Below are 25,959 nucleotides of genomic sequence, written 5' to 3'. Positions count from 1 at the left end.
GTTTAAACTCAGCATAATCTTTCTCGCAGAGATGGGATCCTGCTCACATCAGCAACCCCCAAACTCAGCTGCGGCTAACCAGCGCCTCCTTGAAAGGAAAGCCAAGGGTTGCATGGCCAGGGAATTGGAGCCCTCATCTCTCGGGGACTCCTGCTGGGGTAGGACTGCAGCAAATTGCTAGGGAAGGGTGTGATTTTCTAAAGCACGTCAGTGTCTTAGGAGCATACGTCCCCTCAATAGTCAACACAGTGCGCCAAAAGGAACTTGGCTGCACAAATCTCGGAGACAGGGACTACGACTTGTGCGCCTAAATCCCAAAAGGTGCTTTTGAAAATCTCTCCTGTGGTTCCTGAACTGCTGAGCTACAGCTGAAAATCCCCTTCCACAGGCATGGGGGCACTTCTTGTGCTGCTACCAGGCCGTGTGGCTGAAAAGAGGAGCAGCATCCCTTAACACACAAACTGCTCTCTGCACTTCCTGGCTTCATCCAAACCCTTTTAAATCACCCACGTTTTGAGACCCTTCTTTGGGAAATCTCCCCTGGGGGATCTGCACAAAAGGCCGGATGCTGCAGGGCCAGGGAGCAGGATGCCTACTGGCCATGTGTTGGTGGGGTAATTGATGAGCCTGGGCAGGGCAAGCCAAGGAAACCAGTGTCAGAGGCTGGCGACATCTCTGCTCCTCAGGCAGAGGATGGGTGCGGCTGGCCAGGTTTCTTACTCCAGGAAGCTGGTGATATAGTCCCGGCTGCAAGTCGACCACACGAAGGGGTTGGTCTTCATGGTAATGTGAGCCGCCATGAGCTTGGCCGTTTCCTGCCCGCGGGAGCCACAGCTGTTGCCAACTCCATCATGGTTCATGCCGAACCTGGAAGAGGTCACACCGAGGGCGACAGGGACACCAACTGCAGTTAGCAGCAGCCGATGTCCCTCCAGCGTGTCTGTGCACAGAGCCCACAGTGGCTGGCCAGGCTCCAGGACTGGGGGGAGGCATGCTGTGATGATGGAAGTTTTCTAGCCATGGGAGGTGGGGAATTTCAGCTGAGACCAGGACTTCCCATAACACACAGCCAACCTGTTGAACTCCTTGCTAGAGGCTGTTGTGAAGACCAAGATCATAACAAGGCTCAAAAAAGAGCTAGATAAATTCATAGTGGCTGGGTCCATCAGTGGCTGTTAGCCAGCACGGGCAGAGATGGAGTCCCCCAGCCTCTGTTCGTCAGAAGCTGGGAGTGGGCAATAGGGAGGGATCTCTTGATGATTGCCTGTTCTGCTCACCCCCTCTGGTGCTTTGGCACTGGCCGCTGGCACAAGACAGGACACTGCGCTGGATGCACCTTTGGTCTGACCCAGTCTGACCCTTTCTACGTTCACTAAGGTCAGGAGGCAATTGCCCTTTCCCATGATATAGGCCTGTACCTTGCTCCAGGAGCATTAGACACCACATGCCTTTCTCTGAAGCACTGAGCATGGGCCACTGGTGGAGACAGGACGATGGACTAGATGGGGCAACGGCCTGGCCCAGTGGGAACAAGCAGCTGACGGCTCAGATGCTGTCCCTGCGTTTTTTTTCCCATCAATGGTGGAATAAATTTTGCTGCCTGCACTAAAATATGTGCAGACGTGCACCACCCCGAGAAGTACACGCTGCTAGCTGTGGGCACCCTGATAATCAGCTCGGTGGCAGCTGACTTTCTCCTGGAGGCCACCCAAGTGCTCAGTGTATGGGGAACATTGAGCTCAGACTACAGGCACCACTGGTGTGATCTGCTTTGGCAGGGTGGGGGGACATTGGCCTGTCTGCTCAGGTGTGCATGTGTGCTCTTGAACCGGGTGGATTATTGGTCCCGCCCTGTGTTGCTATTGCAGCATCTGTATGCTGAAGATGATCCCCAGCGGGTTACCGTGGAGAGTGGCCAGAAAGGGGAAGACCGTTGTGCCAAGCAACACGCTTGGGGGAGCTGCTAGGGGTAACACTCACGTGTGGCCGATCTCATGGGCGATGGTGAAGGCTGTGGCTAGCCCGATGTCCTCGTTGATGCTGCAGCTTCTCTCTCGCTCACACATTCCTCCCACTGGGGCCAGCCCTAGGAAAGGCAGCAGGATTGGCATGGGGGCCAGCACAGAACACCGTTGGCCAGCCACAGGCCATGTTTCAGGGTTACACAGTGGGCGTTGGGCTTAATGTTAATTTGGCACATTGCCGTAGCATGGCGGGCCTGACTCTTCCCACTGACTTCAGTGGGCTGTACGTCGGGCCCTGGAGCAGGAGGGGAAAGTAGTTTGCTGGGCTCTGGCACCCAGGTCTCGAGCTGCTCCTAATGCCACCCACAAATGGCTTTGCCAACAGCAGCAGGGCCCAGTGCCAGTAGAATGCCCCTGGGCTTCAGACCTGCTGCCCAGTGTGTCTACACAGGGAGAAGGCGGCGCTGGTCACACCAGAAAGGCCCATCCGAAGCCCATTTTCAGCAGATTGAATATCTGCCTAGCTGCCCAAGAGCAGCGATCAAGAACGCCAAAGCCACGGTCCTGCCGCTGCCTACAGGAGGAACACAAAGTCCCGATCCTGCGTTTTGACTGGTGGGTTTGATTGGCTTTCATCACCCCTAGGATCAAACCAGAGTCCATCTGAGCTGCTCAGTGCCCCGAAATAGCTCTAGATTCCCTTGCCCCCCTGCGCAGGGCACCCCTGGCTCTGTGCCTCAGTGCCGGGCACCCTGCTACCTGTGAAGCAGAAGCAAGGCAGTGGAGGGGGGTTGCTCACTGCTCAGTGCACAGACCTGGCCACACGGCGAGTGGGGTATGGGGCTGGTGGCAGAGAAGATGGGGCTTTGCAGCAAGCCACGTCCCAGCACTCTCTGGGAGGAGAGAGCCCTCGCTTGGTCAAAGAGCAGGAGTGGGGAGAGAGGATGCAGGAGGGACTCAGTCGTGGACAAGAGACAGGGACCGGGGAGAAGTGCCCCATTAAGACCAGATAACCCACTCTTTAACCTCAGGGCAGGTACAAGCTCCCCACCTGCCCCACTGAACTTCCCCAACAGGGCTCAACCCTGGGAGGGGTTCGTTCTCCAGGGCCCACTCAGCTCTTGGTCTCCTGGCTGGACCACCAAGCTCCTCAGAAGCTGCTTTGAGACCCACCCATTTATTTCACCGTGTCGGAGTGCACACAGCCGTCCCTTCCAGGGCTGCTCAGTTTAGACCATGGCATAAGGGCACTGTGTATGGACAGAACAAGATGGCAGAGTCGGAAGAGCTACAGAGTCTGTGTCCAGCAGCAGTGATCAAGACCGCATGTCGTGTAGATCATAACAAAGCCCCAGCTCTCTCCTCTACAGCTCAGCGACCGGGCTGCTGACCAGCCTTCAGAATTAGAACAGGTCGGAGTCATTGGGCTGGAACAGAGATAACACTGAAGTGGTCTGTAGCCAGTCACTAAATCATTTTAACCCTTATTAAAGTAAGGAGAGCTAGATAAGCAAGCACTGGACAGGGACCCCAGGTACAAGGGTTCTGTTCCCAACCCTACAACGTGCCTGCTGGGTGAGCTTGGGCCAGTCACTTTGGCATTCTTTGCCTCAGTTTCCCTGGAAAACGGGTGTAACAATGCTGCTCTCCTTCATCCAGCACTCAGAGCTCACCTGAGGCAACGTGTGAGATAAGAGCAAAGAATTAAATATAACAGTCTGTGCAGAACTGTTACCTACCTAAGGTACCACAGGGCTTGTTCTTGTAGATGCAGATATCGTACCTGAAAGAAAAGAGATGAAATTAAACCCAAACTGGTGTTGGCTGGAAAGATGGCAGCATTCATTAGATCACTGTAACTGTCTGGTATTTGCTGCACAGGCGCAGCTACTGGCCTGAGAGCAGAGTCCATGCTCTCCGCAACAGAGGGAGCCAGCAGGATAGCCTGCTGTCCCCTTCCCCGAGGCTCAGAGAACCGCCCAGCCGTCCCATATGTGGCCTGAGGAGATATGGTCACCCTGCATGTTACCACGGACTAAGGCTCTGCAGGTACGTCTGCATGACCCTCAGAGACCTGCGGTGTGGCTGTGGCTGTGGCTGGCCAGGCATCAGGCTCAGCTGCTACAGAACTGCAGTGTAGATGCTCAGCTGCATGTTTGCGGTTCAGTTCGGAGACCCGCCCCCCTCTTGGCTGTCCTGATTTCGGCATGGCTGGAGGGGGAGAGGCCAGTGGCTATGGAAGGGGGCTGGACTCCGTAATCCGCTTTCCACACGGGAGGCCCTGACTCTGTTTGGGTTCCTTCACCGGGGGTGTAGCACAAAGAGAGGCCAGAGCTGAACCCCAGGCAGGAACACACACAAGCTTTGGGACCTAGCAGTTGTGTGACTCAGGCCTTGCATGTGAGTGTGTGAGAGAGTGAACGGATGATGGGCTGGAACACAGGGGTGTTGCTGGCCAGGAGAGAGGTGCATTGACAGGGCTCTGCAGCTTGGGCCTGGGGTGCATTGGCAGGGCTGTGAATAGGCCCAAGCTCACAGCACGGAGGATGCCGAGCCCAGGCAGAACCGAGAGGAGGACGCTCAGAGGCCAGCCAGCACTGTCCTCTGGCCTCACTACCACTGGCTGCCTCCTGGACTCTGAACCTCGGGGGTGGGCTCACAGCAGGGGATGGGCTAAGATGGCTCATGGCCTTTGGCCTCTGGCTCACGCCACACATGTGCAATCCTCTCTGCCCCAGCAGGAGACAGAGTGAGGGGAAAACATTCACTGCTTTGTTCCGAGCGGAGTCTGCAGAGGCCTTTGGAGGCTCCGACTTGACACGTCTGCGCCGGAGGAAAAAGCCCACAGCTCAGCAAGATGTTATCAGGAGACGGAGCACTTACTGCCGACATCTCCAGCCAAGGGCTGGCACGGGAGCCGGCCCCGGGGACTTGGGCCCAGCGAGCCTCTCAGGGTGAGTTCAAACGTCTGGCGGGTGGCCGAGGAATCAGTCAGTCTCTGCGTCCTGCATGCGTGGGGCGAGGGAAGGGGAATTGTCTCCTGCGAGCCAGGGAAGGTGAAGCCGGGGCTGGCTGGGTTTGAGCTGCCCCTCCCCCTGCCGCACCACGCATTTCACAAGCTCATCTGACATGAGCCAAGCTCCGTGCGGCTCCTGCAGCCGAAGGGAACTGGAGCGAGAGCGCAGCAAGCTGGGGCAGCCAGCAAGAATCCGCTCCCGCTCGGAGACTCCCTGCTCTGCAGCTTCCCTTCCATGCCTCCCCCATCCACGTCATGGAGTGCGAAGACAAGAGCAGCCCCTGCCCAGTTCAGGGGACCTCCCGTGCCTTTACGGTCTCAACCCCCCGGTAAAACTGAGCACCGGCGGCCCTGAGCATCGAGTGGCTGTGCCAAAGCTCTCAGCACCCACTGCCAGGCCAGTCTCGTGCTCCGCATTAGGCTGGCGAGTGACCCCCCACCCTCGGTCTTTCAGGCCCTGGACTCTGTCTTGCTCAGTCAATGTCTCACCACTGGCTGGGTCCAGTAAAAGAAGCAGTCCCAGCCTCCCGGGTTCAGAGGGCGAGACAGCTAGAGAGGATCGGGGAAAATCTGAGAGAGCAGAGGGCTAAAGCAGCTGCTGGGAGCAGAGCAGGTGCCCCAGTAAACCCCAATTAAAGGGCAGAGACTGGCCTTCTGAGGAGGTGCGAGGAGGCCTGTGAGCAGGCACTAGCGCCAGGAAAAAGGGAGATGGAGATTCAAGCCTCAGGAGGGCAGCAGTTAGGTTTCGGGTCACACTTGAGTTTGGGATTCGGCCTGGCTGGATGGGAAACCTGAGAGATTGTGGGGTGAAAGGCCAAGAAAGATCACAACAGGAAGACGCCCACGAAGCAGCATAGAGGAGCAGCACTGTGCAGACCTTCCCTGTGGGGTACAGGATCTCTGGCCTGGTTTCTGGCCAACCACGAGTCTCCTGGCATGAGACTGGAGATGGGGCCAGGACATGAAAGACACCTTAGAGCAGAGACTAAATCGGTCAGGACAGCACCGGCGAGAGCCGCCGGAGACGGGGGGCTGCGGAAGGTTCCACAAGGGGCTGCGGTTGGTTTCTGGAAGAAGGCAGGAGAGCAGAAGGAGGTGTTAGCGGGCTGACAGCTAAGCCAGCAGCAGCAGGAGCTTAAGCCGGGGCCTAGAGAAGGTTGCAGGCAGGGGGGCAGTGGAGGAATTTATCTGCTGACAACTCCCCACTGCAGAGCTGGACCCGAGCTAAGAGTGAGTGGACTGTAGGCACAAGGGCTCCTCCCTGGTGAGGATGATCTCCTGGAAGACAGGCTGTGGGGGGTCCCTCTGGGGAAGGGAACTCCCGCTAGGCCTGGGATGGCCTTGCAGCAGATGGACTGGAGGGGCTTAGCCAGGTGTGGCAGAAGACACAAGAGAGTGGTACATTGGCTGCTGAGGGCCCAGATAATCCGGGAGTCCACAGACTCCATGCACAGGAAGTGACAAATGGATTGTGGATTGGGACTGAGATTGGGGAGATTTGCCCAATGTTTTTGTCATAACAAACCAGCCTGGGCGGGGTATCACTGAGGCAACAGAACCCGGAGGAGTGTTCTTGGGTCTCAGAAGGTGGGAAGCTGAGGCAGGCAGGCCTGTTGTGCCATTGTGTGCCTCAAGAGCACACTCTAGGAGGAGGTGGCCTGTGACACAGCACCCCAGGTGAGTTAAATCCTGTGCAGTGCTCCCAACCGCACTGCGGCCGTAGGTCCATAGGCAGAGAATTACAGCCCACACCATGTGCTTATCTCCCATTGCTTTCAGCAGGCAGTTTCTGTCCAGGTCGGCTGACTTCTGGGGAGGCATCAGAGGATGGTCAGCACTCCCGGGGCTGAGCCTGTGTCCTCGCTGCTGGGTGGGTGGCTGGGTTATCAGCCTGGGTGAAAGCTTTGTTCGGAATTTAGCCAGCGAGCCTGGGCGTAAAGCAGTTCAATGTTTGGCAGAGGCAGCTTTGTGCCAGGATGGAAGAGGTTTGGGGGCAACACTTGGGGGTGTTTCTGGGTCATCATGCAGCAAAGGTGGGCCCGGCAGCCTGGGCCTTACCTGGTGATCAGTACTGCAGTGTCATGATTGGCTATGCCATTCTCAGGGATGGCATTCCCATTGCCATTCCGGCTCACAACGGATTTCTGCCACTTGCAGAAACTGTCCAAGGATTTCCCAGCATGGTGGTTAATCTCCAGGGTGGGCTGCAAGAGAAGCCACAGGAGAGCAGAGGGTGAAGGGGGTTAAGTCCAGCACTGCTTCCCACTCCCATGGCTCACTGAAGTAACGGGGTAGGACTGGCGGCAGATAGAATGGGGAAAGTACAGTGGAAGGTGCCCCACGTGCAGGGCCTAAGGTCTCTCCTGGGTAGAACTGCATCTGGCCTCCCCTCCACTCTTTCTGAGCAGAGAATCAACCTCCCAGGAAATATTCAGGTCCATTCAGGAGCATGGCAGCTGAGTTCTGACTGGTCTCTAGCACATATGCTACAGGTGTGTTGCACCTGAGAGAACCTGCTTTGTTGAGCAGAACATCAGGTGCACGCTGCGTGGAACCTGGACCATTCAGCAGCACTTGGTAGGTTTGCCACACAGGAAGAAGACAGGATTTCCCAAAGCGAGGGCAGCACTTTACACTGGGTTAGGGAGTCATGACTTAGGAAGGGTTGGCTAAGCTCCCTCACTAGCCAGAGGCCCTGTGGCCACCTTACCTGGTCCTCAGTGAGAAGAATCAGACGGGTCACAAGGATATTGACAATATTGCCCAGACTTGAGTCCTGGAAAAGTTTGGCAACCTGACCTCCAAGAAACAAGAAAAGACAAGTCTTAAAAATGAGCTCATTGTTGGGTAGATGGAGTCTCTGGTGCACACTGCTGCCTTCTGCTGGAAAGAACCAGGTGAGCTTGAGCTTTTACTGGTGGGTGATGGTCTCACTCTTACGGTGGGAAGGTCTGATTGCAAGATACATAGTAAACAGCAATGGGCCTGAGCCATTACTGTGGGATCGGGATTTCAGAACCTAATGAAGGCGGAGGGGTTCTGGTTCTGCCCCAAATTTTACAGAAGGCACCACCAATATGGATCTACTGCTGAAGATGGGGTTGGAGGCCTTTGGTCTTGGAGCTGCACTGCGCTTGGGTCTGAGTGTTGCTGAGAACCATGCATGGAGCAGGGAACAACCTGGAGAATGTCTTAGCCACGTGCAAGAAAACAGAAATGGGATTGTTTTAAAAGCTAGCCCCTGCCTTACACACACACAGAAGAAGCCCCAAGCCTAGCTAACCAATACCCTGCTGGGGACAGGGCAGAAAGCCAGTTCAGGCACACTTTCACACCTACTGCGGCCAACATCCCAGCTTGACTCACTTCATAGGAACACAGGAGTCAGCACACCCAGCTCATCACCTTAATCCATTGTGCCTGGCATCCAGCCTCTGTGATGACCCAGGCCTGGTGCTCCAGAGGAGTCCTTCCCTCTGCCGAACGCACCTGGAGACCTGAGCGGTACCATGTAGGAGATGGGATATATTTCTTCCTAACCCTCATGTCACTCAGCGTAACGATGTCCCTCTATTTCCCCCATGTTTCAACTGCCCTATTGACAAAGCTGATTGTAAGGGAGGTGCTGTTTAGTGAATGGCTTTGGGACCCCCATAGGAGGCCTAGCATGCAGTAGGGGGCTTCAGCCTTGGGTGCTTGTTCTTTGCAGACCTCTAAAACATTTTAAATGGGGGCTCAGGCCCCTGTGCCATAGTGCCTCACCCCCGAAGTGTCCCTATGGGCTATACAAAGAACTTTGGGCTTTGTTCTGAGAAAGGGTGGCATGTAATTGCTCTACCCCAGCAGTAGTCATGGAGGGCTTGCTACTCCAGACGTTCCTCAACCTGGGAGGTCCGGTGGGGGGCGGGGGAAGCAAGTTACCACAGGCCTCCAAAGCATCTGCCAATTCCCCACTCTTCTCTAGCCTCTCCCTGCCCAAGTGCTGACAAGTGGAAGCCCTGGATCTGCCCCACGCTGGCTGTGTAGTCCCTACCTGCTCGAGCAGGGCCTGCTTGAGTGAGAGGTGGGCACTGTCTGGCCTGTTGTGATCCACGCCACCTCCTAGCAAACACACAGTGGCATGTTGGGGTCCCCTGTTTTAGACTGACCAGTCCGTGTCTAGATTCACCTGCCCCCAGGCTGCGAGTGACCCTCCAGGAGATGGCCTGCAGGGGGTACTCTCTGAGGGCAGCTTTCGGCAGTCTTCTCCCTCCTGCTCCCTGGGAGCCGATCCTGCTCACTAGTGTCGGGGCATGGCTGTCCCCACAGCTCCCACTGTGATGCCATGAGGACTCTGAGGTGTCCAGGGGAGGGTGGGCCTGATGTGGTTATAACACTTACAATATTCATGATGGCCAGGATATACTGCTCTATGTCCCGCCGCCCGTGGTACCCCACCATCATTTTATCAGCCACCACAAGGGTCTCCACGTAGCGCTCGGTGCTGACAGATCTCTTCAGGGGCAGCTGGCCTCGCTGACTGCTGTTGCTTGATGGTTTCAGAGGGGAGGGCTTGAGTGTCCGCAGCCACCAGGGTCTTCCCTTCCAGGGCTTCTCATCTGGTGAGAGAAAGGGACGGCCTTGCTTTTCTTTAGTCACCTTTAAACAATGCAGCGTTTGGGGTGTTTCCAGTGCATGTGAATGGGAGGGGCTGACAATGCTGGCCAGTCAGGTGCATAGAGGACAGGCCTTGGCCGGCTTTGTCCCAAGCACAGCAACACTCCTGGGCCATCCCCCTGCTCAGCCAGTCCTGCGCTCCCCACACACACGGTTTCAGCACCCCCAGCTCTTGAGCCTTATTTCAGTCCTGGAGGGGTTCTGCAACTGCTGCATTTAGAGCGGGAGTGAAACTGCAGAGTCCCGTTAGGACTGCCATGGGCAGCAGCCTGGGAGATCCCAGTCCCAGCCTCCCTGCTCTTGGCTCTTCCAGACCACCTCAGCCCTGAGCTTCTGCACATCTGTGATTCATTCATCGCAGCCACAGACTGCCAGCCCCCTTGCCGCCCAGGTCTCATATCTGCCCTCCTCACCATCTGCCCTTGCACTTCAACCCTGGCTTGTGTGGCACCACCTGCAACCCCAGGCCCGAGTCCTGTCTACAGCTGGGGCCATGCACTTCACTGCTGCTGAGCAGCAGGACGTCACCCTGGTGCGGGAACAGCTGGGCAGCTTTAGAAACTACAGAGAAGTAATCTGAAAACATGGCAATGGCAAATCATTTTTTCTCCTCTTATCTGCCAGGACCTGAGTATGAGATTCAGAATGTCTCTTGTGCAGTACCTGCTACCTCTAAGGAACATCTACATTGCAACCCCACCCCCAGAGCAGTGAATCTGAGCGCCTGGCCCAACTGACTGGGGCTGGCCAGGCTTGTGCTATGGGGCTAAAAATAGCAGCATGGCCATTCCCGGCGAGGTGGGTGGGTCTCAGGGACTGGGCTCCCTCCCATGTGGGAATATTTATGGGCTCTTTTTAGCTTCATAGCATGAGCCTCTGTCCACTGACCTGGGCTCACAGACTTACTGCTGTTGGTTTTGCTCTGCAGTGTGGACATATCCTGACGCAGCAGCAGCAGGACTGTGGTATTTTGGTACAGGCTTTAAAAGTGCCATTACCAGCGAGGGCACCATACTCTCAGCCCCAAACTGGCTGCCTCCCAAGGGGTTTGGTCTCACAGGGAATGTTCCATCCCTACTGCCAAACACCCATAGCGATGTTCCCTAGGGAGGAGCACCTTGGAAGAAATTCTGGGAGCTGTGGTCTGCTGGAAGGCTGTGCTTGGTGCCCCCAATGACCTCACAGAGGAGGAAACCAGAGGCAGGGTGAATTCACCTCCCTGTCCTGACATGGGATTCACCCCAAAACATCCTGTTGGGTGGGAATGAGGCCAACTCGGAGAGCAGTGACACTTGAGGGGGGCGAGCTCCCTTGGGGCCAAGGTGGGAGAGCTGTTTTGTGCACAATGGCCAGGCTGGGCTGCTCAGGCAGGTCAGAGGTGCAGGGGATGGGAGGGGTGTCACTGCTGCAGCCCTTGTGCTGTGGTTGGTCTGAGCTGTGTTTGGCTTGCGGCTCTTACTCTGTGGTCTCTGCTTTCCAAGAAACAACTGGGAACAGACTTGCATTCATCTGGAAGCTGGGGAACGTGGCAATGAGTCAGCACAAGGGGACTCTCCCGGCTGCCTCCTGTAATGTGAGTTTGAGAGCAGGGTGGGAGGAGCGGGGCCAGGAGAGTCCAGGTTGTCTCCTGCTACTCCAGCAGGCGCAGATGGGATGCAGCTCTCCTCAGACTCCTCAGACTCTGTGCTTCCTCGACAGGTCAGGGACATGCTGGATTTACATCTGCTAGGTCAAATGCCTCTGCAGTGAGTGACTTTCAGACAGGGCCCCGGGGAGCTGCCTTTCTGCGTCCTCTGACCCTGACAGGAAAGAGTCTCCTTTCATCTTCCTGTAGAACAATCAGCTGGGGACTTGGCAAAGGACAGACACAATATTCTGTGTCTGGATGGGGAGATTTTATATATGCAAAAAAAAAAAAAGAAAAGTCCATGGATTCTGCAGGCACACAAGGCAGCCTTGAGTCTGGGCTGTCGCTTTTCCACACACTATGGACAATGTGGGTCGGTCTCAGATACAGGGCCTTGCACCTCTTCCCTCCCATGTCTCACCCAGCTGAGCACTAATGCCTTTCCAAGAGAGCAATGGTGCGTGCACACAATTCATTTCAGGTCCATATATACACTGTGCTTATAAAAAGACCTCTCACACAGAGTACACCTCCACACACGCAGAGCGCCTGAGACAATCACCCCATCATACAGCACCTCTCCCCATGCACACTCAAACACACTCCACAGAGACACCAGCCCTCCCTCAACGCAGAGACGCTCACACAAAGTACCCTCCCTGGTCCCACGCCCCCACAGAACCTCCCTCCCAGGTCCCCCTTCCCCCACAGAACCTCCCTCCCCGGTCCCACTCCCCCCACAGAACCTCCCTCCCAGCTCCCACTCCCCGCCAGAGCCTCCCTCCCAGGTCTCACTCCCCCCCAGAACTTCCCTCCCCAGTCCCACTCCCCCCACAGAATCTCCCTCCCCGGTCCCACTCCCCTCACAGAACCTCCCTCCCAGGTCCCCCTTCCCCCACAGAACCTCCCTCCCAGGTCCCCTTCCCCCACAGAACCTCCCTCCCCAGGTTCCCCTCCTTCTCACAGAACCTCCCTCACAGGTCCCCCTTCCCCCACAGAACCTCCCTCCCAGGTCCCCTTCCCCCACAGAACCTCCCTCCCCAGGTTCACCTCCTTCTCACAGAACCTCCTCCCCAGACCCTCACCCCCACAGAAACGCTGTCTCCCAGGTCCCACTCCCCACCCACACAACCTCCCTCCCAGGTCCCCCTTCCCCCACAGAACCTCCCTCCCCGGTCCCACTCCCCTCCACAGAACCTCTCTCCCAGGTCCCCCTTCCCCCACAGAACCTCCCTTCCCAGGTCCCACTCCCCCCACAGAACCTCCCTCACAGGTCCCCTTTCCCCCACAGAACCTCCCTCCCCGGTCCCACTCCCCCCACAGAACCTCCCTTCCCAGGTCCCCTTTCCCCACAGAACCTCCCTCCCCAGGTTCCCCTCCTTCTTACAGAACCTCCTCCCCAGACCCTCACCCCCACAGAAGCGCTGTCTCCCAGGTCCCACTCCCCACCCACACAACCTCCCTCCCAGGTCCCCTTCCCCACAGAACCTCCCTCCCCAGGTCCCCCTCCCCCACAGAACCTCCCTTCCCAGGTCCCCTTCCCCACAGAACCTCCCTCCCCAGTTCCCCCTTCCCCCACAGAACCTCCCTTCCCAGGTCCCCTTCCCCGACAGAGCCTCCCTCCCAGGTCTCACTCCCCCCACAGAACCTCCCTCCCCCAGTTCCCCTCCTTCTCTCAGAACCTCCTACCCAGACCCTCACCCCCACAGACACTCCCTCCCAGGTCCCCTCCCCCCACAGAACCTCCCTCCCCAGGTCCCCACCACAGGACCTCCCTCCCTGGTCCTCCCCACCACCAGATTCTCATTCTCCCTCCCTCAGTTACCAAAACCCATGGTTACTACAAAGACACTCTCACCGTGTCCCACCTCCACGCAAAGACTCACCCAAAGACCCCCACCCCCGATGCCTGGATACACTCATCTGTGCCCACAGCAATACACCAGCGCTCACACACCCAGACCTGGGAGGCTCATGAACACACACAGATATTTGCACTGATGGGACATGCTAACAATGGTGCTGAGATGCAAAGCTTGGATCCAGGTCTACAGGTTGGGGGTCTCTGTCTCACACCGACCCTCCTGCTCAGCCTTTAGTTCTCAGACTGTGAGGGGAGGGCATGTGACAAAGAGAGACTCCTTTCTTTAACCCCAGTTGTACATATTTTGATCTCACACACAGAGATTTTAAGAACATTGTTAGTCTTTACCCCTGTGTGTGTGCATTATGACACACCCTTTGACTGCATGATCTCGAGCTACTATTCCACAGCACCCCTGCCTGCCTCAGTGCCTGGGATGGATGGTGCTCAACTAACAAGCAGCTATTCCATGTTTTCTCCTCATTGTTTAATGGGGGTCCCTAGGCTTTATTTGTCACATGCTATTCATCCAGTCTCAACCTCTCCTGCACTCACCGGCTCCCAGTCACAGCCTCCCTCACCAAAACAGCCAGTCTCAGTTGCCCTTTCCCCATAGCCTCCTGCCATTCTCTGGTTTTGGTTGCCTCTCAAAGGCTACGTCTACACGTGAAGCCTACATCGAAATAGCTTATTTCGATGTAGCAACATCAAAATAGGCTATTTCAATGAGTAACGTCTACACATCCTCCAGGGCTGGCAACGTCGATGTTCAACATCGACGTTGCGCAGCACCACATCGAAATAGGCGCTGCGAGGGAACGTCTACACGCCAAAGTAGCACACATCGAAATAAGGGTGCCAGGCACAGCTGCAGACAGGGTCACAGGGCGGACTCAACAGCCAGCCGCTCCCTTAAAGGGCCCCTCCCAGACACAGTTGCACTAAACAACACAAGATACACAGAGCCAACAACTGGTTGCAGACCCTGTGCCTGCAGCATGGATCCCCAGCTGCCGCAGCAGCAGCCAGAAGCCCTGGGCTAAGGGCTGCTGCCCACGGTGACCATAGAGCCCCGCAGGGGCTCGAGAGAGAGCGTCTCTCAACCCCTCAGCTGATGGCCGCCATGGCGGACCCCGCTATTTCGAAGTTGCGGGACGCGCAATGACTACACAGTCCCTACTTCGACGTTGAACGTCGGAGTAGGGTGCTATCCCCATCTCCTGATGAGGATAGCGACTTCGACGTCTCGCCGCCTGACGTCGAAGTTAACTTCGAAATAGTGCCCGACGCGTGTAGCCGTGACGGGTGCTATTTCGAAGCTAGTGCCGCTACTTCGAAGTAGCGTGCACGTGTAGACACAGCTAAACAGTGTCAAGCTCCTTGCCCCAGTCTACTATCTTGACTTCCACTGCAGACCTTGTCCCCTTCATTCTTAAGACTCGGGTGACTGTCTCCTCTGGTGCCTGGGCCCAAGAGGGAGAGATGGTGACTGACAACACAGATGTGACTGGCTCTCACCTCTCAATTCTAATGCCTAAACCCAGCCCAGAAGTATAGTTTCAGCACAAGTCCTGCTCAGCATGTATGACATTTTCAGGGAATTTGACGGTCTTGAACGTCTCTACTGAGCATGACCAAACTGGAATGTTTTAAATGTGTATAATTTGGCCAAAGATGGGTGGATCTTCACAGGGACAGCAAAAGACACGTCCCTGACACAAAGGCCACCTGTCTGCCAAATTTTGAGGCCTTACTCCAAAGCATGGGGTTGCTAAAGCTTCCCAAAGAAAAAGCTTGCTGAAATTGTTTAGCGTTAGCAAAGCATGACATTTTTCACTGCACCCATTTTTGGAAATAGCTGACCTGTGCTGTCTGCAAGTTTAAGTTACAAGCAACTAGAAATGGGGTCTTCTAATGGGAAGTGTCAGATAACGTTAATAATAGCCTGTGGCTGCCAGCACTGTCTATAACTATAATAACATTATGCAATGCATATGTAGTGACCATGGCATACGTAGAGGATTAGTCTCTGTGGGCACTTGGAATAATGTCCCTAGCTGACTCATCTGCATGGACTGAACTCACAACCTCTGGATCTAAAATCTCCCTTATTTGAAGAACCAAACTTTTTATTTAGTGGGCAATAGCTGACTCACAATCTGTTATATGTGGCCTAACCATTATGTGGGAATGCAGCTATGGGTGTTAGCCTGGTTTACACTTGGTTTCCAGAGTTAGCATTCCTGGCCTCTCTGAACCAAGCTGGACAATACCAGGTTTTCCTGGATGGCTGAGAACTTTGGCTCTCTCAGAGGGATTATCTGGCACATGTAGCAGAGAACATCACTGTGCTGTGGGAGATTGGAGAGTTTGTCTGTTAATGTCAGTACCTAAAACACCGCAGGCCGCGTCCATGTGCGAGTGCTGGAGAGAGGAGCGCTTGTACACCACGTGGGGGCTTCCCTCGCCTTCACTCCCCATGCTCAGGTTGGCTCCCAGGCTGAGAGGCTCAATGAAATACTCTTCCTCATCGGCAATGATCACCCCATGCTGTAAAAGGAGAGAGGGAGGGGAGTGAAAAGGGAAGTGGGGCACTGTCTCCCCTCTGCAAATCTACACCCCCTGGGGGACAGAGAGGGAAAGAAGCATCAGCTGCCAGGGATGAAATAGGAACAGACGGGAACCTTCACCCAGAGCTTAAACCCCAAACTTCCAAGGAGTCACACCAAACTCAGAGGCAGCCCCATTGTTAGACCTAATTTGCTGAATGTGTAAGTTCAGCCCCATCACCAACACCCACCACAGCATTAGACCCAACACCCCGAGCCACTGGTCAGTCTCAGTCCTGCTCCCCAAGAGCCGCCACAGCATTAGGCCCAACACACCAAACTATTCACAGTCCAGCCCCAAATTCATTCACAACACTCCTCAGACGTTGCCCAGGAACCTTGGATCCAGCTGCACCCCACCTACCTTGTACCTCGCACTCAGGCCTGGCACCCTGCTTTGGGCATTTGACTGCCTTGCTCCTTCACTAGACAAACTTTCTTTTAGTACTAGCCAGAGTTAAGTTACAGTGATGGGCTCTTCACTGCGGTATCTGAGCACCTCATGGCCTTCAAGGTATTTACCTTCATAACCCTCCAGTGGGGCAGGCCAGTGCTATTGTCCCTGCTGCAGAGAGGGGGAACCGAGGCACCGAGAGGCATAGGCCCCTGTCCAAAGCTGTACAAGCAGGGAATTGAATCCAGATCCTATGCTCATGCTCTAACCATTGCCCTATCCATCCTCTCCTTTCGATTATGTTCAGCTAATTCAAGGCTGAGGTTAGGGTCAGCAGTTCTTATTTCAGCAAGCCGATTTGCTTGTTCCCTAGAAAACACCCGTTAAAAAGTGATTGTTGCCCCAGACTTAACTCATTTGCCCCATGCATCTGATTTTACACATAAAACATTTTCCTGATATTACTGGCACAGAAAGATGTCTCTTTTCAGTCTCTCTGACAAGAAGGTAACACCAGGGTTCCTTTCTACGTGTACTATTAGAGCACAGAGAATATCCTGTGGGCCTGCATTCCATTTTCCTGTGGCCATTTACTAAACTCTCCTAGAGCCTAAGTCACAAAGTCCCCAAGAGTCACGCCAAACTCAGGCTATGTCTACACTATGAGGAGGGATCCATCCGTTTAACCAATTAAAGCCTGGGGTCAATTTGGAGCTGTGGTGGGTTCAACCGGGGATGGGCAGGGCGGTTTGGGGCTGCAAAGGGGTTAAGCCTGGGATAGGAGGCGGGTTTAGGGCTGCAAGGGGGGGTTAAGCCTGGGGACAGGGGGCAGGTTTGGGGCTGCAGGAGGTGTTAAGCCTGGGGATGGGGGACAGGTTTGGGACTGCAAAGGGGTTAAGCTTGGGGATGGTTTGGGGCTGTGAGGGGGTTAAGCCTGGGGATGGTTTGGGGCTGAGAGGGGGTTAAGCCTGGGGATGGTTTGGGTCTGCAGGGGGGCTAGCCTGGGGACTGGGGGTGGGTTTGGGGCTGCAAGGGCTTCCAACACTTTTTTTTCTCGAAAAAAAGCACTGCATTTCAGGCACTAATTCTTGTTCTGAGGATCTTCTTTGCCACGAGGTCTAAATCCAGATGCAGTTGGTGGATCCTGCTCCGGAGTGTCGGCCAGCATCCTGGGCCAGGATGTAGCCTTGCTGGAGCTCCGTCACCTTCTCCTGGACTTCCTCCATGCTGCATCAGGGGGTGGCCTTGTTCTGCCAGTGTGGTGGCCATCCAGCATAGGCTTGGACATTATGGCGTTTCACCTTGGGGTCCTGGAGTAGCTCCTTGCCCCACAGGTCCAGGAGGGTCTGCACCTTGGGCCCAGTCCAGGAGGGACCTGTCTTTTGGTGCCCAGGCTGATTCCTGGGACCCCTCGGGCTGATTCCTGGAGGGCCCAGGGAGTCTTGGGCTCCTTCCTGGTGTGCATGTAGAACACTGGCTGGAAAGGAGTGGGTGTTTGCACAGCAGCCTGTAGCTCTGCTGTTCATGCACACTCAGCAATTTGTCACTAGAGTGGCTGGCCTATGAGACAGAATCCTTGATCTGAGGCTCTTCTTTGCCAGAAGGTCTAAACCTAGATCCAAGACTTTCACCTGGGCCCGTGGTGGCTTTTGGCCCTGCTGATGTTAGGAGTCCCCTTGGTTTATGTGACCCTTCCTCCCCACTTAACATCAAGCATGTGCTCCAGTGCTTGAAAATCTGTTGGTTGGGAAGCCTGAAATTTTTTTTCTAACCTTTCCTAAGTGCCTTACTACGCCTCCCCTCCCCTCCCCTCACACGTTTATAAGCACATCTCTTCTGCAGTCAAGCCAGATTCCACCTGGAAAAAGGGACATTTGGTTAACACGGCAGGGGAATGAGAGAAATGAAATGTAGGAAATTAAATGTAGGAAGATGTCATCAGATACCCACAGTTACTTGCTGGACATTTTTTCCCCATGCTGCACAAGTGAAAATACCCAGAATGCTATGGGGTTCAGGGAACTGTGGGATAGGTTCGCACAATACACTGCTGCAACAGTTGATTTGGGTGACGTGTGTGGCAGCAATAAGTTGATTTTGTGCGGAGTCTGTGGGAAGGGGAGGATGCACAAAATCAAATTGATAAAACCCAGCATTAAAAATCAATTTTAATAAAGTTGATTTTAGCTCTTAGCGTAGACGCACTCTCAGAATCAGCTCGAAAGGTGCCCAACAGTTCAGCCTAATTTGCCTTCCTATTTAAAAGGCAATGAGATGTTGACTTGCTTTTGATCTCTTTTGTAGTGCTACTAAGGTATAAAGAGGCCTGAGTGTGAATGAGAAACAGGCCCAGAAACTAGAGATTCTAAGCCCATTCTAACTAACATATTCCGATGTGAAGAAGAGCGGTGTGTGATTGGAATGCTTGTCTCTTTCACCAGCAGAAGATGGCCTTTTATAAGAAATCTCCTTAGCCACCTGTCTAGCTAAAACTTCCAACCAGTCCAACGGAAGAGATATCACAGATCGTTTGCACACTTACACAACTAAGCTAACTGTGTGGGCAGAGCCCAGCCCCAGGCCTTCAGTTGACCAGAAGCAAGGAAGCAGAACTAAAGAGATAAAAAGCCAGCCCAGGAGCACAATCAGGTCCCAGATACCAGAAGAACCAGACAGCTGCCCCACGCTCCCAAGTTGGGCGGATGCTGGAGACCTACAGGAGGTAGAGGACTGGCCAGGACCTGAGACAGACCTGGACCTGGAGGAACTGCCAACCCTCCCAAAGGTTCTGGCCCCCAAGTGCCCCAGACGGCCTCCATTGGAGCCAGGTACGGAGGCAGGGCCATGCTGCTCTCCCGCATTCCCAGAAGGGAACTGTGTCAGAGAGGCTAAGTGGCTTGCCCAAGGTCACAGAGGCAGTCTGTACTAGAGCGGGGAAGTGGGCCCAAGTCTGACCAACCTCTACCCAGAGTGAAGGAGTGTGGCAGTAGCTCAGGGACAGCTGACCTGAGTCTGGCTGAACCAGAACCTGTGACTGAGTCAGGGAAGGAGCTCTGCTGACCCAGCGGCAGCCAGATCTGACACCGTTAGGGCCCTGGCCTGGGGCATAGAGGAGTGGGCAGGTCTGCGACCCCCTGCTGCCCCATCCATGGTTGGCAGTCTTTGCCCACTGCTCAGGGCCAGCCGCCTGTGCTTGTCACCTCTCTGCCCTAGCTAGGGGCCTGCCCGTTTCTTGTCCCACCCTGCACCAGGACCTCGGCCCAGTGACTGCTACGTGGCCTGAGCGCAGGCCTGAGCTTTTGAACTGGGGTTATTTGTGGCCCCACCCTGAGCTAGGGCCTGGGCCTGCTGGCTTAAAGACTCAGCCAGGCCACAGGACCAAGCTTCTGAATTGTGAACTGTCTGTGCTGCCTGCCCCGAGCAAGGGCCAGAGCTGCTTCACTCTGCCTAACTACAGGCCTGGGCCATGGATGTGACTGAGTGGCTGTGTAGTGAGGCTGCCCACTGACCTGGAGTGGGAGGAGCCCCTCCAGGAGCCCTGCCGGGCTAAATCCCTCTTCATCCATTACAAATCACCTGTGCAGAAATGATTTCCACTGTGTTTGTGTAAAGTGGCTGTGAAACACTCCGACGTGGTACCGTTTCATGCTCACTCTGCGCTGGTGTGGACAGTGAAGGGAGGGGGCAGGGCACTGGTGCTCAGCCTCTGTGACAAGCCCTGTAGCAATTCCTCACAGCTGTTGAGGGATGGTTTGTATGAACAAACTTCAGCCTCAGAGCACCTGTGGATTGAACTGCTTAATGCAAATAGGATTTATTCAGAATTTAATCTCCTCTTTGATTCGTATCCCTGTATCTCCCCCGCTCACTAGAACTATATGTTGGCACTAACATTCTCCAGCCAGCTGATTTCTCATTGCCATTTGTGTTGACAGGTGACTGGTCCCCAAGGCAGAAGACACTTGTTTCTGCTCCTGGGTTCGAAGAAGGAAGGTTTTAAAAGGGCAATGACAAGCAGATGCATTATCATCTCTGTTAATCAAAACAAAAAAGCAGTCAAGTAGCACTTTAAAGACTAACAAAATAATTTATTAGGTGAGCTTTCGTGGGACAGACCCACTTCTTCAGACCACAGCCATACCAGAACAGACTCAATAGTTAAGGCACAGAGAACAAAAACCAGTACTCTAGGTGGACAAATCAGAAAAAAAATTATCAAGGTGAGCAAATCAGAGAGTAGAGGGGCAGAAGGGGGAGAATGCATCTCTTGCATGGAGTATTCGAGAAGAATTCCACAGAGACTTTAACAATCTACACCCCACCATCAACTTATGCCTCGATTACTCCATGTGAGAGATACATTTCATGGACACTACAGTACAAATCAAGGATGGCCTGATCGGTACCACACTGTACTGGAAACCCACTGATTGCTATACTTACCTACACCCTTCTAGCTTCCATCCATTTACAGTTAAGCCCTTAGGTACAATCCCATGTGATCTGATCCTACTGACAGAGACCAAAAACTACAAGATCTTTACCAAATATTCATAAAGCTGAATTACCCACCAGGAGAAATAAAAAAACAAACTGATAGGGCCACACGAATACCCAGAAACCAGCTACTCCAAGATAGGCCCAAAAAAGCCAAGCACAGAACACCACTGGTCATCACCTACAGCCCCCAACTCAAACCATTACAACGCAGTATTAAAAGACCTACAACCTATCCTTAATCAGGATGCCACACTCCAGAAGGCCCTAGGTGACAGGCCTGTTCTCTCCTACAGACAACCTCCCAACCTTATGAGGATTCTCACAGCCACAGTCTATACCGCAGGAATAGCAGTCCTGGAACTTTTCCTTACAACAAAGCCCACTGCCAGCTTTGTCCACATATCTTCTCTGGAGACACCATCACTGGACCTAACCAGGTTATTCACAGAATCATTGGCACATTCTCATGTTCCTCAACTAACACCATATATGCCATCATGTGCCAACAATGCCCAGATGCTTTGTATATTGGACAGACTTCAAACTCTCTTAGACAAAGAGTTAATGGGCACAACACAGACATAAAAACACTCCTGATCCACAAACCTGTTAGCCAGCATTTTAATGGAGTGGGCCATTCTGTTAATGATTTGAGAGTCTGCGTGTTACTGAAGAGGAATTTTCACAACATTCTTCAAAGAGAGGCTGCTGAACTCTCTTTTATATTCAGATTCGACGCATTAACACATGGTTTGAACCGAGACTGGAATTTTCTGGGTCACTATAGCTACGTCTACACGTGAACCCTACATCGAAGTAGCCTATTTTGATGTGGCGCCATCAAAATAGGCTATTTCAATGAATAACGTATACACGTCCTCCAGGGCTGGCAACGTCGATGTTCAACATCGACGTTGCACAGCACCACATCGAAATAGGCCCTGCGAGGGAACGTCTACACGCCAAAGTAGCACACATCGAAATAAGGGTGCCAGGCACAGCTGCAGACAGGGTCACAGGGCAGACTCAACAGCAAGTCGCTCCCTTAAAGGGCCCCTCCCAGACACACTTTCACTAAACAGCACAAGATACGCAGAGCCGACAACTAGTTGCAGACCCTGTGCATGCAGCATGGATCCCCAGCTGCAGCAGCAGCAGCCAGAAGCCCTGGGCTAAGGCCTGCTGCCCACGGTGACCATAGAGCCCTGCAAGGGCTGGAGAGAGAGCGTCTCTCAACCCCCCAGCTGATGGCTGCCATGGAGGACCCCGCTATTTCGATGTTGCGGGACGCGGATCGTCTACATGTTCCCTACTTCGACGTTGAATGTCGAAGTAGGGCGCTATTCCCATCCCCTCATGGGGTTAGCGACTTCGACGTCTCGCCGCCTAACGTCGATTTCAACTTCGAAATAGCGCCCAACACGTGTAGCCGTGACGGGCGCTATTTCGAAGTTGGCGCCGCTACTTCGAAGTAGCGTGCACGTGTAGACACGGCCTATAGGGGCTCGTTTGCATACTTGGCTTAATCTAATTCTTGGCTCCCCCCACCTTCTGCCCCTCTACTCTCTGATTTGCTCACCTTGATAATTTTTTTTCTGATTTGTCCACCTTGATTACTGCTTTTGGTTCTCTATGCCTTAAATATTGAGTCTGTTCTGGTAAGGCTATGGTCTGAAGTGGGTCTGTCCCACAAAAGCTCACCTAATAAATTATTTTGTTAGTTTTTAAATTGCTACTTGACTGCTTTTTTGTTTTGATAGTATATAGACCAGCATGGCTTTCTGTTACTATTCAACATCTCTGTTAATGTTTGTGAAACTGTGAAAATTGAAAACCACTTCTGGGAATGCACGGTGAATCTTGCATACGCACAAATGAACTGTGTGATCTCACAGAACGAGCCAACTAAAGTTGGTGGTTTTGGGTGCCATTCAGTGCCTCTTTGCATATCTCACCCTGTGTTTGAAAATAATGAATGAAATATTTCCCGTTCAATCAACTCTGCTTGCAAGCTTAGTTCAAGGATGATTGGGGAACTAAGAATATTTGTCAAAAAGCAATGCCTAGCTCTCATATGGTCCTTTTCCTCCCTAGAACACTAAGTACACTACAAAGGAGGGCAGCATCATTATCCCCATTTCACAGATGAGGAAACAGAGCTGTAGAGATACAACGGCCCACTTCTTAACGGCATTTAGATGACTATGCCTAGATTCTCAAAGTAATACTAAGTGCTTATTTGCATCTTTAGGTGCCTAAATACCTTTGAAAATGTAGCCTAAAGTCACCCAGCCAGCCATTAGCTGAGATGGGACTAGAATCGAGATTTCAAAAGCAACAGAGCTTGACTGAACACACTAGACTACACAGCCACCTCATTAGAGCCCTTTCCTCACACTGGGTGACTGGTTACCTAAGACTTGGCTTACACTTATCAGTTACGTTGATGTTGATCACCTGCAGCAAAAACCCATACCCCAGGCAACAGAGCTATGCTGATCTCACCCTCAATATAATGCAGCAAGGTCAATGGATGAATGCTTCTGTTGACCTAGGTCAACAATGGGCAACCTAGGCTAGTGAGTGGGTCTCATGAGTGGCCCTCCTTCAGCTCAGTGAGCCACAGTATTGTCATAACCAAGATGGATTCCCAGGATAGGGCAGATCTGCTAACAGCGCTTGCAAGCCTAGAACTGGTGGGGTTTGCCAACTGAACGGTAGCAGTGCTGGGACTGGATGCAGAGGAAGTGCGCAGTTTTCACTGCTGATGTTGCGTGCAATCAGCATACACCTCACTTGACGTGCCCTTACTGCGTGCCCCTGGTAAGAAAAAACTCTGCAAAAGAAACCAGAGGAACCTGGCAGGCCCATGCGTGGGCAACGGTAAACAAAATATCTTGTGAGTCGCACATGGAACTGTGAAGGGCTGCAGATTGCCCACCGCTGACCTTGATACCAGTGTTCCCTGTAAACCGAGCGCTTCGGCAGCCGCCCGGCAGAGATTCAAATGCTGCCTGGCTGATTAGCAGAGTGCTCACAGCTGACAGCCTGTGGTTCTTCTAGTGGTGCATATCTACACCTGCCTCGGCACCTATAACAACACTTATTTTGCATATCCTGCTGGACACCGTTGCCCTGTGGCTGGTTTACACGGCAGCAACGCTGGCGTTACACTGGCAGAGCCATGGTGCTGCAGCATTCTAACCCTGTACCGGTAGCATGGACATGGCCCACTGAGAGGGGATTGTTTCTATTCCCTGATTGCCTGTCCAGCTTCCACTCTGGCACACGGTGGCGGTGGGGATACAAGGTTGGGCCTGCTGGAGCTTAGGGCAGGAACCTCTGCGGTTTGAGCTGAAAGCAGCTGGCTCTCAACTACGGCTGTAAAGGAGACTCCTTTTTTCTCTGTTTAAGTGGCCTAGGTGTCACTGCACGGGACGGCGACCCCCACCCAGCTGTGTGGGCTACAGGGGCCAAATTCATTTTCTGCAGCCAGGCGTGCAAAAGCAGTCAAGGAAGGGTGGGGACCTGGGCCCAATGGAAATGCAGTTCAGAACCAGTAGGCTCTTGGGGAACACTTGCAGCCTGCCCAGTTCCAGAAGGAAGCCTCAGGTTCTGCTAACGGTCTAGGTGACCCAAAAGGATTTTTGCCAGCCTAAGTTTCTATGATCAACTAAGCTCCACACTGCATGGTGCTCACGCAGTCACCATTATGCAAGCACATGAGAACCTCATGATCAGAACTGTATGTCGCATTCTATGCCTTACAGGGGCGGTACAAGGATACAGTCCCCAGTTCACAACTGGCAGACAGAGGCAGAATGAGACTATGGGCTTGTTTACACAGACCCGTAGTCTCCAGCAAGCTGTGGCCTGACTCTGCACTGTAGTAGCCTGCTGCAGGCCGGCTGTCCACGTGGACTCTGGTGGAATGCATTAATTGCTCATTAATGCACTCTGAGCCTTTTTGAAACAGGCGTAAATCAAAGCACATTACAGAACAGTTCACCTGCATTTGCAGGGCCCAGGCAGTCATAGCCCAGCTCAGTGCAGGCAGATTGTTCAGGTACACAAGCCACAAGTGACTTCGTCAAAGTCTTGCAGGAAGTCGGGGTGGAGCAGTGCACTGAACCACCATCTCAGGCAAATCTCGGAAGCTCTGGGTCATCCTTCCTCTCTGGCTTACTGATTAAAGCACAGCCCTGGGAACAGTAACATGCTCCCCTGACATGTTGTCTGGTAAATCACTACGTCTCTCTTTTCTCAAGCTTCTCATGCTGTGGGTGAGGCTGGAGATCAATACAGCACCCCAAGATCCTTGCACGGAAGGTGCTATGTAAGTAAAATAATGATTGCTGGAAAAGTTGGGGTGAGCATTCTTTGGGGTTCTCAGCTGCTCCATTCATAGGGTTCTGTCTGTCTCCTCCTTTCCCCACGCTGAACGCTGAGATCAGGGCAATGTGTGTGCCGTGAAGTCCCCATCTCCACTGAGTGCTAGGGGATTTCCTTCTGCACCAAGCTCTGTTGCTGTTGGCCCCGCTCCAGCGTTTCAAACACAAGTGAGGTCGTGTGAGGTTAGCCTGGCAAAGATTCCAACAAAGCCGAGCGTCAGCTTGTGGAGCCAGCTGGCTGCCGGCTTTGTGGGACGGGGGAAGGAGGTCACTGCCAATCATGGCGGAAAAACGGAAGGGAGAGCACAGCTTGTCCAAACCCCTGTGCTGCTAGAAAAGGACCCTGCCTGTCTGTGCAGGACGCCACTCTGGGACCACTGCAGAGCTTCTATTGCGCAGGAGGCACTTCCTCCTCTTCTGCCCTTTCTGGGGTCTATAATCTGCCTCCCCACTGCTCTGCAATGGGCAAGGCTGAGAGGTCTGGTTTACTGAACTGCCCTGTGGCTTGTACAAGGGGGTGAATGGAGCCCTTAGAGATAGATCATAGAATCACAGGGTTGGAAGAGAACTAAGGAGGTCATGAGGTCCACCCCCCTGCTCAAAGCAGGACCAATCCCAACTAAGTCATCCCAGTCAAGGCTTTGTCAAGCCTGGACTTAAAAACCTCCAGGGATGGAGATTCCACCACCTCTCCAGGTAACATATTCCAGTGCTTCACCACCGTTCTAGTGAAGTAGTATTTCCTAAAGTCCAACTTAGGAATTTTAGCTGCCATTTGTGGGGAGATGAACTTAACAATTGGCTCAAGTCACCTGCAGAGCTAGACCAGCTCGGAACAGTCTGCCCCATTTGCTTATAACCCCGCTTGGGAGGGGTCGAGCGCCAGGCCTGCAAACACCTCTGCATGCTATTGCTAATGACACTTGCTAATGCGTGCT

The 25,959-nt window shown here is 53.6% G+C and overlaps 1 protein-coding gene across 2 annotated transcripts in view; it reads right to left on the bottom strand.

Moving 5' to 3' along the window:
• The window catches only part of ADAMTS10 (ADAM metallopeptidase with thrombospondin type 1 motif 10), a 149,214-nt gene that overhangs the window by 65,328 nt on the left and 57,927 nt on the right, over positions 1-25,959 (bottom strand). For both annotated transcript variants that reach the window (XM_074978344.1, XM_074978345.1), the window contains exons 4-10: positions 15,518-15,677; positions 9,361-9,578; positions 7,691-7,774; positions 7,039-7,184; positions 3,704-3,747; positions 1,981-2,086; positions 721-867 (exon numbers count right to left, since the gene is read on the bottom strand). In XM_074978344.1, the coding sequence (XP_074834445.1) occupies positions 721-867; positions 1,981-2,086; positions 3,704-3,747; positions 7,039-7,184; positions 7,691-7,774; positions 9,361-9,578; positions 15,518-15,677 (905 nt within the window). The remainder of the gene's footprint in view (positions 1-720; positions 868-1,980; positions 2,087-3,703; positions 3,748-7,038; positions 7,185-7,690; positions 7,775-9,360; positions 9,579-15,517; positions 15,678-25,959) is intronic.

The sequence above is a fragment of the Carettochelys insculpta genome, chromosome 27, assembly GCF_033958435.1.
Source record: "Carettochelys insculpta isolate YL-2023 chromosome 27, ASM3395843v1, whole genome shotgun sequence".
In the NCBI taxonomy this organism is placed as follows: domain Eukaryota; kingdom Metazoa; phylum Chordata; order Testudines; family Carettochelyidae; genus Carettochelys; species Carettochelys insculpta.
The sequence above is the reverse complement of the archived record's forward strand: the minus strand, read 5'-3'. Positions and strand labels throughout refer to the sequence as shown.